This window comes from Dromiciops gliroides, chromosome 5 (assembly GCF_019393635.1).
Source record: "Dromiciops gliroides isolate mDroGli1 chromosome 5, mDroGli1.pri, whole genome shotgun sequence".
NCBI classification, from domain to species: domain Eukaryota; kingdom Metazoa; phylum Chordata; class Mammalia; order Microbiotheria; family Microbiotheriidae; genus Dromiciops; species Dromiciops gliroides.
Window position 1 is genome coordinate 33,578,594 of NC_057865.1, and position 13,223 is coordinate 33,591,816.

The window sequence follows — 13,223 nt, forward strand, 5'->3', positions numbered from 1 at the left end:
CTGAGCTGGGTTTATGCTACCAGCTACAAAAGTATAACCAAGACCTAACCTTAAATTTTGGAGAGATCTTATGTAACACCATGCACTCACCTAGTAATTACAGGGTCAGAATCAAGACAAAGGTATTTCTACCTCTGAACATGAGAGCTGGAAAGAGACCTTGGTGATGCTCCAGGCCAAGCTCCTCATTTACAGAAAAGGAAATTGAAGTTGTGGGGGGTTTAATGAATTAAGGGACAAGCATCAAGCTAATGGCAGAGGGGAGGCTAAGCCCTCCCCACATCAGAACTTCTGGCCCAGTGTTCCTTCCCTTATACCACATAGGCTTTTCTTTTCTGAACACACAGTGAGAAGGTGCTACATAGGAGGGGAAGAGGTTTGTTATTGAAATCAGAATGCTGCAGCAGCTGGGGTACTGAGAAGTGCAATTCCTGAAGTCCGTGGGGAACAATGTGGGCTTCTCCACATATTTTTGTAAGTTCAGCTCAGCATTCCATTTCTAACTTAGCTCTTTAAAAAAATAAACCAAACCGACTCTGTCCCGCTTCCTCTTTTGCTTTTGTGTGAGGCACAGTGTGCTGGAGTGAGGAGAGTGCTGGACTGGGAGTCAGAAGACCCAGGTTTGAATCATGCCTCAGACTGTGTCTCACTTGTGTGAATTTGGCCAAGTTGCCTGACCCCTGCTCCCTCCAGAGTCTCAGCTTTCTCATCTGAAAAAGTGAGACAATATTAAAACCCACCCTACAGGATATAAATATAATAAAACTCTACAGGGCCATTATGATATGCATATATGTACAGGGTTGGGTCAACACCAAGCATGCTAGAAAGATACAAAATATAGGGGACCGCTAGGTGGCGCAGTAGATAAAGCACCAGCCCTGGATTCAGGAGGACCTGAGTTCAAATCCGACCTCAGACACTTGACACTTACTAGCTGTGTGACCCTGGGCAAGTCACTTAACTCTCACTGCCCCACAAAAAACAAAACAAAACACCCACAACTGGGCTTCAATTTTCCCAATGAATGACACAAAACAATACACAAGTAATGGTGACAAGTGACATAGCCCCTTTCTCTTTCTGGTGGTTCACCCTCTGTGCACATTACCTGTTTGGATTCCTAGCTGACCAGCGCGAGAAGAGGCAGCCAGAAAGTCTGGATCCCAGATAGGGGAGCTCTGGCTATAGACTTCCTCTTCTAACATGGAGAGAAACCTATACACATACACACACAAAAGGGATAACAAGTAACATTAAGGATTAATTTCTTCAAAGATTAATCAAACCAACCTTTCAGGATACCTTTAAGAGTAGCAGTAATCTTTGTGGTAACAGAAACCTAGAAACAAAGTGAGTGTCCTACTGATTGGGGAAAGAACAAATTATGGTATGTGCATGTGGTGGATAGTAATGCTCCATAAGGAATGAAGAATATGAAGAATTCCGAGGAACATTGAAAAGTTTGTATGAACTGATGCAAGATCAAGCAAACAGGACCAAGAGGAGAATATATACAACTACAATGGTAATAAAAATCGAGGGGCAGCTAGGTGGCACAGTGGATAAAGCACCGACCTTGGAGTCAGGAGGACCTGAGTTCAAATCCGACCTCAGACACTTAACACGCACCAGCTGTGTGACCCTGGGCAAGTCACTTAACCCCAATTGCTTCACCCCCCAAAAAAAAAAAAATCAAGTGATGCTGAAAGGCATTCCAACTCTGATTATGTGTAATGATGAATCTTGGTCCAGGAAAACAGATGTTGAAATATAATTATAGAAATTGATAATGGAGTTGTAAATGGATACAACTGTTCTAAAAGCAATTTGGAATTATGCAATTAAAGTAAATAAAATGCCCATACCCTTTGACCCAGAGATTCCATTACTAGGCATACACCCCACCAAAGACGTAACTAACAAAAAGAAAGGTTCCATGACCCTGGGCAAGTCACTTAACCCTCACTGCCCCACAGAAAGAGAGAAAGAAAAGAAAGAAAGAAGAGAAAGAAAGAAGAGAAAGAAAGAAGAGAAAGAAAGAAAGAAAGAAAGAAAGAAAGAAAGAAAGAAAGAAAGAAAGAAAGAAAGAAAGAAAGAAAGGTTCCATATACAACACCACCTTTATAGCAGCAAATATTGGCAGCAAAGAATTACAAACAAAGTAGATACCTATTGGCTGGATAATGGCTAAATAAACTATGGCGCACAATTTAATGAAATATTACTGACCTGTAAGAAATGATGAACATGATGAATTCTAAGAGAACCACATAAAGAATTACATGAACTGAGTAAAGTTGGTAGAGACAAGAAAACAATATATACAATGATTTCAACAATGTAAATGAAAACAACAACCAGAAAACAAAAAAAATGAACATCATGAATAAGCTTGGCCCTGAAGAAAAAAATAAGACAACCCAGCCCCAAACTCTATCCACAGAAGAGAAACAACATATATAGTCAAAGACTTTTCCATGTGTTGACCAATTTTTCTTATTTATTTTTCCCTTCTTATCTTTTTTTTTGGGGGGGGGGGTGGAGGCAATTGGGGTTAAGTGACTTGCCCAGAGTCACACAGCTAGTAAGTGTTAAGTGTGTGAGGCTAGATTTGAACTCGGGTCCTCCTGACTCCAGGGCTGGTGCTCTATCCACTGCACCACCTAGCTACCCCCTTCTTATTCTTTTTTAAAAATTGTTATAAGGAATGAATCTTTGGAAAGGGGGATGGGGAAGTAATCTAGGGGTAAATTTAGGCAATGTGAAAACAAAAGATAATAAAAACTACCCAAAAATTCATCTCAACTCTAGGGAATTACAGCTGCCAGATGTTGCATAAACTGTCACGTGAAGACTGTCAAGCAGGGCTACTTACCAATCTATGGTATAACAAGAGGCCCTTCCCAAATCCCTAATGATTCACAGACCACGATAAGAACCATGGACATTGGCCAGCATAATTTTACTGCCTTTTGTCAATTTTATCGAAGTGTGTTACACACACAACTTTTATTTGGTGACATTTTGGGCTGTATTTGCATTCAAAATCTTAATCTGTGGTACTCATGTTCCTCTACGATCTGTAGTTTAAAGTCTGTCAGGTTGATTTGTATAAAGTGTCATTGATGTTTAACCAAAAAAAAAAAAAAGTCATTGGCCCACACAAGTCTCCAGTTCCCCCAAGAAACCTTCCCCATCAATAAATAAAAATTGTCATGTTAAGTGTTCACACCTTTGTTTCTAGACTAAATTTGTTTGTTAACAAAGTGCCTTAGCTATATCATCTCATTTGATCCTTGCAAGACAGAGAGTCCAAGCACTATTATACCATTTTACAGGTGATGAAACTGAGGCTGAGAGAAATTAAGTGATTAGTCCAAGATCACAACAGCTACTAAGTGGCAGATTTGGGGCTACTAAGTGGCAGATTCTGATGCTAACTACACAACTTTTTTTTAACCACAATATTATTGTTGTTTTAAAAAAAAATACGCCAATCTGCCTTATTAGTAACGATGACAAATTCTACTTCTGAGCTCAAATTGGAAAATGGAAACAGGTAGACTGACAGTTAATAGACTCTTCTGGAGTACTCAATAGATAGAAAGCAGGAGACTGACGGATCCATGGAAGTGACACACACCCAAATTTAACTCACCTATAGTGGAAATCAACTTAATTCTACTGAGTTAACACAAACTCATGTTGCATTAGGGCAGCTAGGGGGCACAAGGCCTAGAGTCAGGGAGACTCATCTTCCTGAGTTCAAATCCTACCTCAGACTCTTACTAGTTGTGGGAACCTGGGCAAATCACTGCCTCAGTTTCCTCATCTATAAACGGGGCTAGAGTGGCAAACTACTCCAGTATCTCTGCCAAGAAAACTCCTAAAGGGGTCATAAAGAGCTGGACATGACAAATGACTGAATAACAACAAACATGCTGTATTCCTTTCCATGATGTTAATACTGACAGCAGTTTCTGGGGCAAGCGGCAGGAGAGGCTGCAAGATGGAAGAGATTCTTAAAGTAGCATCCTGAATCTCCTCCAGCAACATATGCATTCTGAGTGGAGGTCCCTCTTCTTCCCACCATAAGCCATAATTGCTTACCGGGAAGACAAAGGAAAATCCAAAGTCCGTATTTTTGTTATGTGTCCATGTATGTTTCTTCCTCTTTTCCAATACCTTTAAAAATCTATTTGGGGGCAGCTAGGTGGCACAGTGGATAGAGCACCGGCCCTGGAGTCAGGAGGACCTGAGTTCAAATCCGGCCTTAGACACTTAACACTTACTAGCTGTTTGACCCTGGGCAAGTCACTTAACCCCAATTGCCCTGCAAAAAAAAAAGGAAATTCATGATATAAGGACTTTCTCATGGAAGAAGGAAGTATGATCTTTTTTAAAAAGAACTATTTCTTGAATGTCCAATGAGGGAATCTGTTTTGCCTAACTAGGCAAATTTATTACAAGGGTTTTGGATTTCTTTCCTTTTTTCCCCAAGGGGGGAGAAGTTTTGAGGAATAAAAAATAGATTCCTGTTAAGTGAAAAACAATTAAGTTTTTTAAAAATCAGTGATGCAGGGGCAGCTAGGTGGTGCAGTACATAGAACATTGGCCATGGATTCAGGAGGTCCGGAGTTCAAATCCGGCCTCAGACACTTGACACTAGCTGTGTGACCCTGGACAAATCACTTAACCCTCATTGCCCCACCAAAACAAAACAAAACAAAACAAAAAAACCATAAAAATAAGTGATGCTTTTAAAAAACTGTGTCTTTTAAAAAAAAACTTTTGAAAAGAAAAGTCAAAGGGAAATGGGGGGAGGGAGAGGAAGATAAATTAATAGACTTCTAGATACTGACGATATATAGCTCCTGCCTCTAGCCAGGGGTAATGGAACTGAGATGCAGAATCGGACACACATTCTCAAAGAGCCAATGTGATCATTTCTTGGATTATACACATTTATACTTATTAGACTAGACAGATGTGCACAAAGAGAGGGCTTACTTCAGGGGTGAGGGGACCGAAGGCAACAGTGAGAACCAAGAGTATCATGAAAACATTTGTTAAAAACAAAGGGAAAAATGCAGAAAAAGGACTCAAAGAGACTAGCCTTGTTATATACACATGTATGTGTCTATATGCAAATATAGACACATAGTTTACATATACATGTGTATATATGTGTGTACTGTTCTTTCAAAATAAATAACATTTCTATGTACACATATACATACATACACACACATCTGTTGTGCTCTCTAGAAATAAACTGTCACAGAAGTTCAGTTTCTTTCTTTCTTTCTTTTTTAAATATGGGGTTTTCACCAGCCCTGGAATCAGGAGGATCTGAGTTCAAATCCACCCTCAGACACTTACTAGCTGTGTGACCCTGGACAAGTAATTTAACCTTTATTGAGAGGGAGGGAGAGAAGGAAGGGAAGAGATTGGTGTTTTTTGATGATTGCTAAGTCCACAAAAGAAATTTTAATTAAAAAACCAAAGCCCAGGAAGAAAAGAAATTACACACGATTAAAGAAGAGCCAAGAATAACGATGACTTCATTACCCAGTGGAAGTCTAGCTCCTCTTTTAATGCATTCTGAGCATGTATCCAGGCTACAACCATCAGTAAATAGGATTTGGTTGCCAGGTCAGTCGACATCAATTCCCCCAACAACCTCCAATGTTGTCATATTCATTGAAAAGGGATTTAAAAAAAGAAGTGGGTGGTAGTGCGACCCTGCTATTAGTAACAGAGGCAGAAACAAAAAGGCTTAGCTTTTCAGCTCCCCAGGCCAAGGCTGCTGGCTCCATGTGCTGGAGCAACCGAACACTGTAATCAGCCAATATCTGAAAGAGGCCAAATGTGTTTTCAGGGAAGAAGTGTTACTGTGCACGGCAATTCGACTCTCTCAATATCACCAAGACAGGCAGTTGTGCTGCTTGGTACAGGGTCCATCACTCTGACTGAAATTACAAAATGCTGTGAAAAGCTACTCAGAAGAATTGGAGAATAAATGTGTGAATTTTGGTCTATGAAGAGAATATAAGCTTTTTGAGGGTAGGCACTACTTCATTCTCATCTTTGCATCTCCACCATCTACCACAGCAGCCAGCAGCACACAGTGGTGGCTTAATCAATGTCTAACTGATTTGATTACCAAAGAGAAAGGAATATTCTCGTGCCATAAGAGATGACAAATTTCAAAGATTCAAAGAAACCCAAGAAGATTTGTGCAAACAGACACAGAGCAAAGTAAGCAGAATGAGAAGAGACATGAGTACAATGTTACTGAAAACACTGCAATCACCAATCTTGAGCCCAGAGGACAAGGAAACACACATAGATTCACAGATTTAGAACTGGAAGGGGCCAGAGAGTTCCTCCAGTCCAGCCCTTTCATGTTCATTTTTTCAGGAGAGAGTTGGGAACTTATGGGAGGGAAACGGGGTGTGCAATCTTTCAGAAAGGTTTTTTTAGTTGGTCAATTTTGCTTAACCACTTTTCTTGATTACAGAGGAGATTCAGTAACAGTAGAAGGGAGAGAGATGGAGAACTGATGGTGGTATACAAAAGCAAAGCTTACTTTTAAAAAAAAATCCTCCCCACACCCATCTATAAAAGCACCTTTTCATACTCTCCCACTGCTGGACTCATTTTTCTCTCTTTACCCTCCGGGTCTCCTTGGCTGTGTTCCTGCCAGCTTTGGTCCCTTTTTCTCAACCATAGCTCTCTGCCCCCAGCTGTAGCAATATAGGGATTAAGGGGTGGGGTACCTTCCTGTGCAAGAAAATGTGAAGAGGAAGGGAGAACAGGAACAGAGAGTATGGTTTCTTGGAAAGAGCATGAACCTGGAGTCTGATTGTGGGACCTCAAGCAAGCTTCAGTTTGCTCATCTCTAAAATGGGGAGAAATATGTGCCCTCAATAACACATTTTGAGGATCAGTGATTTTCTTATCTCTCATAAAGATCAAATATAACTTGAGGTAGTATGGTTTACTGAATAAAGAAGGGGATTTGAATCAAAATCCCATGGTGGCTAGTTACTAGCTACATGACTCTGGTCAAGTCCTTTCACCACTCTGGACCTTAGATAACTCCTCTGAAAAGTGAGTGGGGTAGACTTCATGGCCTCCAAGAACCTTCCAGTTTGAAAGCTACGGGCCTGTGATCCTTCACTGAGGGGCTGTGAGGAAAGCACTTGGCAAACTCTTCTAACATGCTTAGAGAAATCCAAGTTCTTAGCAGGTAGCCAAAGTGATATGTTCTAAGTGGAGGGGGAAGACACTAACCAAGATCCAGGGAAAAATGAAATCTGAGCTCCACAAGGTCACAAGATCCCTGAGAATTTCAAGGGACCTTAAGAGGCCATACTGTCCAACCACCTTGAGCCCAGGGTCAACCTGCTATTTGAACCATGGTCTTCCTACCTCTAAACCCAGACCTCTAATAACTTGAGTATATGTAGGGCAATCTACTAATTATCCCGAGGACAGAGATGAGAAGGGGTAAGGTCCAGACTGCCGAGCTGTTCCCAGAGCCGGTCTCCATTTTCTCCATCTGGCCCACCCTATCACTAAAAATTCACATTCCCAGGTTTAAAAATTAATAGTCTAGGGGGCAGCTAGGTGGCGCAGTGGATAAAGCACCGGCCCTGGATTCAGGAGGACCTGAGTTCAAAATCCGGCCTCGGACACTTGACACTTACTAGCTGTGTGACCCTGGGCAAGTCACTTAACCCCCATTGCCCCGCAAAAAAAAAAAAAAAAAAATTTAATAGTCTAGGGGCAGCTAGGTGGCACAGTAGATAGAGCACTGGCCCTGGATTCAGGAGGACCCGAGTTCAAATCCAGCCTCAGACAAACACTTACTAGCTGTGTGACCCTGGGCAAGTCACTTAACCCCCATTGCCCCGCAAAAAAAAAAAAAATTAATAGTCTAGGGGCAGCTAGGTGGCACAGTAGATAGAGCACTGGCCCTGGATTCAGGAGGACCCGAGTTCAAATCCAGCCTCAGACAAACACTTACTAGCTGTGTGACCCTGGGCAAGTCACTTAACCCCAATTGTAAGAAAAGAAAGAAGGAAAGAGGAAGAAAGAAAAAAGGAAAGAGGAAGAAGGAAAGAAGGAAAGAGGAAGAAGCAAAGAGGAAGACGCAAAGAAAGAAGGAAAGAAGGAAGGAAAGAAGGAAAGAAGGAAGGAAAGAAGGAAAGAAGGAAGGAAAGAAGGAAAGAAGGAAAGAGGAAGAAGGAAAGAAGGAAAGAGGAAGAAGCAAAGAGGAAGACGCAAAGAAAGAAAGAAGGAAGGAAAGAAGGAAGGAAGGAAGGAAGGAAGGAAGGAAGGAAGGAAGGAAGGAAGGAAGGAAGGAAGGAAGGAAGGAAGGAAGGAAGGAAGGAAGGAAGGAAGGAAGGAAGGATCTAAAGCATTGTAAATGTCCCGCACCTTGAGTTTTCTTGGAGTGGCCCAGGACAAGACAGCACTAATGTGACCTGGAGGCTTGAGGACATTCAGATCTCTCTTTCAAATCAACATCAAGGGAATTTTCAGTCATTTCTATCATCCAGCTAAATACAGTGGTGTTGTTTCTCTTGATACCAAAACATAGGGCATGTTAAACTATCCGGAAATGGACACATTATAATAGAGGTTTCGTTTCTGAAATACTTTCCTGTGGGTTTAACTACTGGAAGGCAGTCTTTGAATGACAACTGAGAAGTGACTGCCCCAGCCCCACCTCCCCCACTGCAGTGTAGACAAACAACTCTAAGTGGACTTGTGTCTCAAACATGAGACGGTCGTGGCTTCTTACTCCTCAAAAGAAGTCACCAACATCCTCTTAGTCACCAAGTCTCTGTAATCCCAAGTGGTTTCATTCCTCCTACTGCTGAAGACCTCATCTTCAAGCTTCAGTGGCGAAAAGAAGCACCCTCTAATTCTTTTGCTTTTGCCTCCTGCCACATTTCTTCCAATTGCAAAACATTTTTAAGCTATGCCTGAGGAGCAAAACAAGGGGCAGAATTAGAATATGCCCATTTCTAAAGAACCAAGTGTTCAGGATCCTGAGCTCCAGGGCACAAGAGATCATTCAGAAAGGGGATGTCATCCCTACGAAGCTGCGCTGATGCTGCCCCCCTTTCTTATGCCTGGAATGATCTCGCTCCCACCGCCAGCTCCTGGCTTCCTGTAGATTCAGCTCAAATGCTGCTTCTGAGGGCTGCTCCCCTCCTCTTCCCACTGCCAGTGCCTTCTCCTTCCCCTCGAGGATCACCTGCTGGTTCCTGTGTATCTGTCATGCATGTACCTCTATATGTACATACATGTTCCTTCTTCCCAGGTAGAATGGAAGCTACTGGAGGGAAGTGACGGTTCTGGTTTTTTGTTTGCATCTTTAGCACTTAGCACAGTACTTGGCATAGAGGACGCACACAAGAAATGCTGCTGAATGAATGATTCCGGTTTCTAGAAGGAGGACTTCTGATTAAAATACTAGGGGTGAGGGGCTGCTAGGTGGCACAGTAGATGAAGTACCAGCCCTGGATTCAGGAGGACCCCAGTTCAAATTCAGCCTCAGACACTTGACACTGATTAGCTGTGTGACCTTGGGCAAGTTACTCAACCTTCATTGCCTTGCCAAAAAAAAAAAAAAAAAAAAAAGACTAGAGGTGACACTGACTCAGAAAGCTGGTCAGGTAGTGGAAGACCACAACCAATGGCATTTTGTTTATTCTTTGGACCACCTAAGTCTGTTCTATCACTTCAGAAAAATGACTGGGACATTCAAAAGCATCATAGTTTTCCAGCTAGAAGGGACCCTAGATAGATATGAATTAGTCCAAGACCCACATTTGAGAGATGAGAAACTCACTGAGCCCAAGAGTAAATTGAGTTACCAAGTTAACCAACTGGTAGTAGTCCAGTTCTCATTCTTGTCCTAGTCCTATTTCCTGAGTCTTATTGATGCCTCTGTATCAGAGCCATTTCTGGGTATTCACCACTTCCACCCATCACTACCACCCATAGAGCCATCCTTTGCCAAAAAGAAATGTGGATAAAGTAAAACCAACCACCACTTCCAATAATGTATACAGTGCTTCTCACCTATAGTTCCCCACCCCTTCCCTTTTAAAAAAAGGGGGGGGGAGAGAAAGTGTCTTTTCTCAGAATCTTCTCCAGGACCAAGGCTGGTCTTTACAACCACATTGCTTTTGGCTTCAATCAAATCAACCAATTACCAAGCATTTATTAAGCTCTTACTATGTGCAAGGCATCATGCAAAGAAACGTAAAAAAATAGTCCCTACCCACAAGGAGATGCCATTTAATCTACAAGACAACATGTATATAAGCAGGAATATGTAATATCCCCAGAGAGTGAAGGAAGGTAAGGGGTGATGGAAGGCTTCATTTTGGCATTCCTCTCTTTACATTATTACAGTCATAGATAATCTTAGGTTTGGCATCAGTTCATATACACATTTCACTATTACTCTGAAATCCAGTCTTCTTTCACGAAGCCCCAACAGCCTGATTTTCCTTTCTCTTCCATCTTCCTCACATGAAGAAATGCCACAAACTTACACCCACTGTGATGGGGCTTTAACAGAATGAGACACAAAGGGACAGAAGTATGCAACCCAAGGGAAGCAAAAGGGCAACACTTCCCCAGCAGTGGGAAAGTGGGAGAAGAACAAAGAAACGTATGGCCAAGAGAGCAGCCCTTCCCAAGTTTGGCTTCCCTTGGCCTCTGCCCATTAGACCTTTTAGCGAGCCACCTCCAATCCTCAAAAGGCTTCTCCTCTTACTTTGGGAAATGGGTAAGGATGAGGGTTCGCTTCTCCAGGGGCAGCTTGTCTTTCTCTTGCCGGGCTTGTTCCAGGAGCTGCCGCCTCATCACTGTGAAGACAGAGCGGAGTAGCGTCCTCCCGAACACTTGGGTGGTCTCATAGCGAGGGAGACTGTCACAGAACTGGGGCACGTGACAGTAACACAGCCACCTGAAGCAACAGGAAAAAAAATCAATGAGCTATTGCCTGATTAACCCTGCAGTCCTTTGACACGGTCAATTAGAGTTGCCCCCCCACACACACACAGACAATGGGGAAAAAACCTCCTATTGTATTTGTAATAACCTTAAGAATTACAAACATGGGGCAGTGGATAGAGCACCGGCTCTGAATTCGGGAGGACCTGAGTTCAAATCCGACCTCAGATACTTAACGATTACTAGCTGTGTGACCCTAGGCAAGTCACTTAACCCCAATTGCCTCACCAAAAAAAAAAAAAAAAGAATTACAAACACCAGTCAAAATAGCAAAGCTACAATTAGCCATTGATGATCAATTAGTGATCACCATTAGTTATGACCTGCTATATGATTATAAGAACTAGGAGAGAAGGCTGGCCCTGGAGTCAAGAAGACCTGAGTTTAAATCTAGTCTCAGACACCTACCAGCTGTGTGACCCTGGGCAAGTCACTTAACCCTGTTTGCCTTGGTTTCTCATCTGTAAAATGAGCTGGAGAAGGAAGTGGCAAACCCCCTCCAATATCTCTGCCAAGAGACCCCAAAGGGTGTCACAGAGTCAGATGTGACTAATCAACTAAAGAACAATAACAAATAATTATAGTATGGATCAAGGTATTCTGAACCTAGGATCCAAGGTCCCCTTGGATTTCAGGGATGAGAAATTGGATAGGAAAAAAAAATGAAATCTTTATTTTCACTAGTCTTTGGTTTCCCAGGTTATTCTATGTTTTACCTTTTCCTTATACAACCCAGACATTTCCTATAAATTTAAACCTTGAAGATTTAGAGAAGGGAGGGACCTTAAACACCACCTAATCCAACAGCTTCATTTTATTGATGAGGAAACCAAAGTTCCAAAAGTCAACTGACTTACCAAGCTCACAGAATTTGTAGAAGCAAGATTTGAACCCAGTTGCTAGGATGCCAAACCCAGAGCTCTTTCCACTGCACCAGGATGAGTGTCTCCTAATGATGACTGTCTGGGCTATAGACAGCTGATGGTATTTATGAGCCAATAAATTCTGTCATACCATCTTGTCTCCAAGCAGTATGGGAAGATGAGAACTGCTGTATTTAGGGGCCTAAATACCTGGGTTCTGGGTTCAAGTCCAGTCTCTGACACCTAGTGGCTCTAATGATTACTGTTATCATTATCATTCTCTCTTTGTGGCCATTTACTCATCCTTTATCTTGCCCAGCTTCTCTCCCCAGTCTGGGTGCTGCTTCCTTCTCTGCATTCCCCCCTCCCATGATTGTTTTTCCTTCTAATTAAAAGGAAGCCCTCACCTGTCTAAATTCCAGCCTTCACTTCTGAAATGCAGCAGGCTCAAATTCCCCTTCCAATCTTCTCTTCTCCAACACTTAAAATTCCTTCCCTGAAATTCCTTTACTAACTTCAGGGTTACATTGTCAAAACAGGGCATGGAAAAGTTTTGTGTTGCAGAGAGATCAGCAGGTAACAGTGATGATGATAAAAGTTGAAACAAACTGCATTTGTCATGTGCTACAGAAAGAAATGTATTGTCACTGAACTCAGCTTCACTGGATATTGGGATGTCAGTGTCTTCCCTCTCGGCTTAGCTCCAACTTATCCTGTATAGATCTTGTCTGTACAGAGTTGTCTGCACTGTCTTGCTCCCTGGACTGTGACTGAGAGCAGGGATTGCTTCTTGCCCTTCCTTTGGATACCTAACACTTAGCACAGAGTAGGTGCTTAATAAAGGAACATAGACTGACTGACTACTGGAAAGACTGTATAATGCTGTGGATGGAATGCTGGGTGTACTGCCAAGAAGAATAGGAATCAAGCCTCACCTCTGACATTTAAGAGTTGCGTGACCTTGGACAAGTCACCTAACCTCACTAAGCTCCTGTTTTTTCATTTGCAAAATGGATCCGGCAACACCTGTAGAACCCACACCTCATAGGGTGCTATGAGACTCAATAAGATAACATGTGTTATATAAAAATCATTTATTATTTTGCAGAAGGAAATGATACCCAACTACCAAAAAACCAACTGCATGAGAAATGATAAGCATTCAAAGAACAGGGCAGTAACTCTGAAGTTAAATGACCAATTTTATGTACCTAGTCAGGGACTCTTGATCAGAAAAGAATAATTGTTGAGTTGTCTGGAAATTGAAAGCTTAACCAAAATTTGGGCCTAAGGAGAGGCTCCCATTTATAA

The 13,223-nt window shown here is 42.1% G+C and overlaps 1 protein-coding gene across 1 annotated transcript in view; it reads right to left on the reverse strand.

The window, feature by feature from the left end:
- KAT2B (lysine acetyltransferase 2B) overlaps nt 1-13,223 on the reverse strand; it is a 120,641-nt gene that overhangs the window by 40,328 nt on the left and 67,090 nt on the right. The window contains exons 6-7 of the mRNA XM_043967490.1: nt 10,811-11,002; nt 1,112-1,218 (exon numbers count right to left, since the gene is read on the reverse strand). Of these exons, the coding sequence (XP_043823425.1) occupies nt 1,112-1,218; nt 10,811-11,002 (299 nt within the window). The remainder of the gene's footprint in view (nt 1-1,111; nt 1,219-10,810; nt 11,003-13,223) is intronic.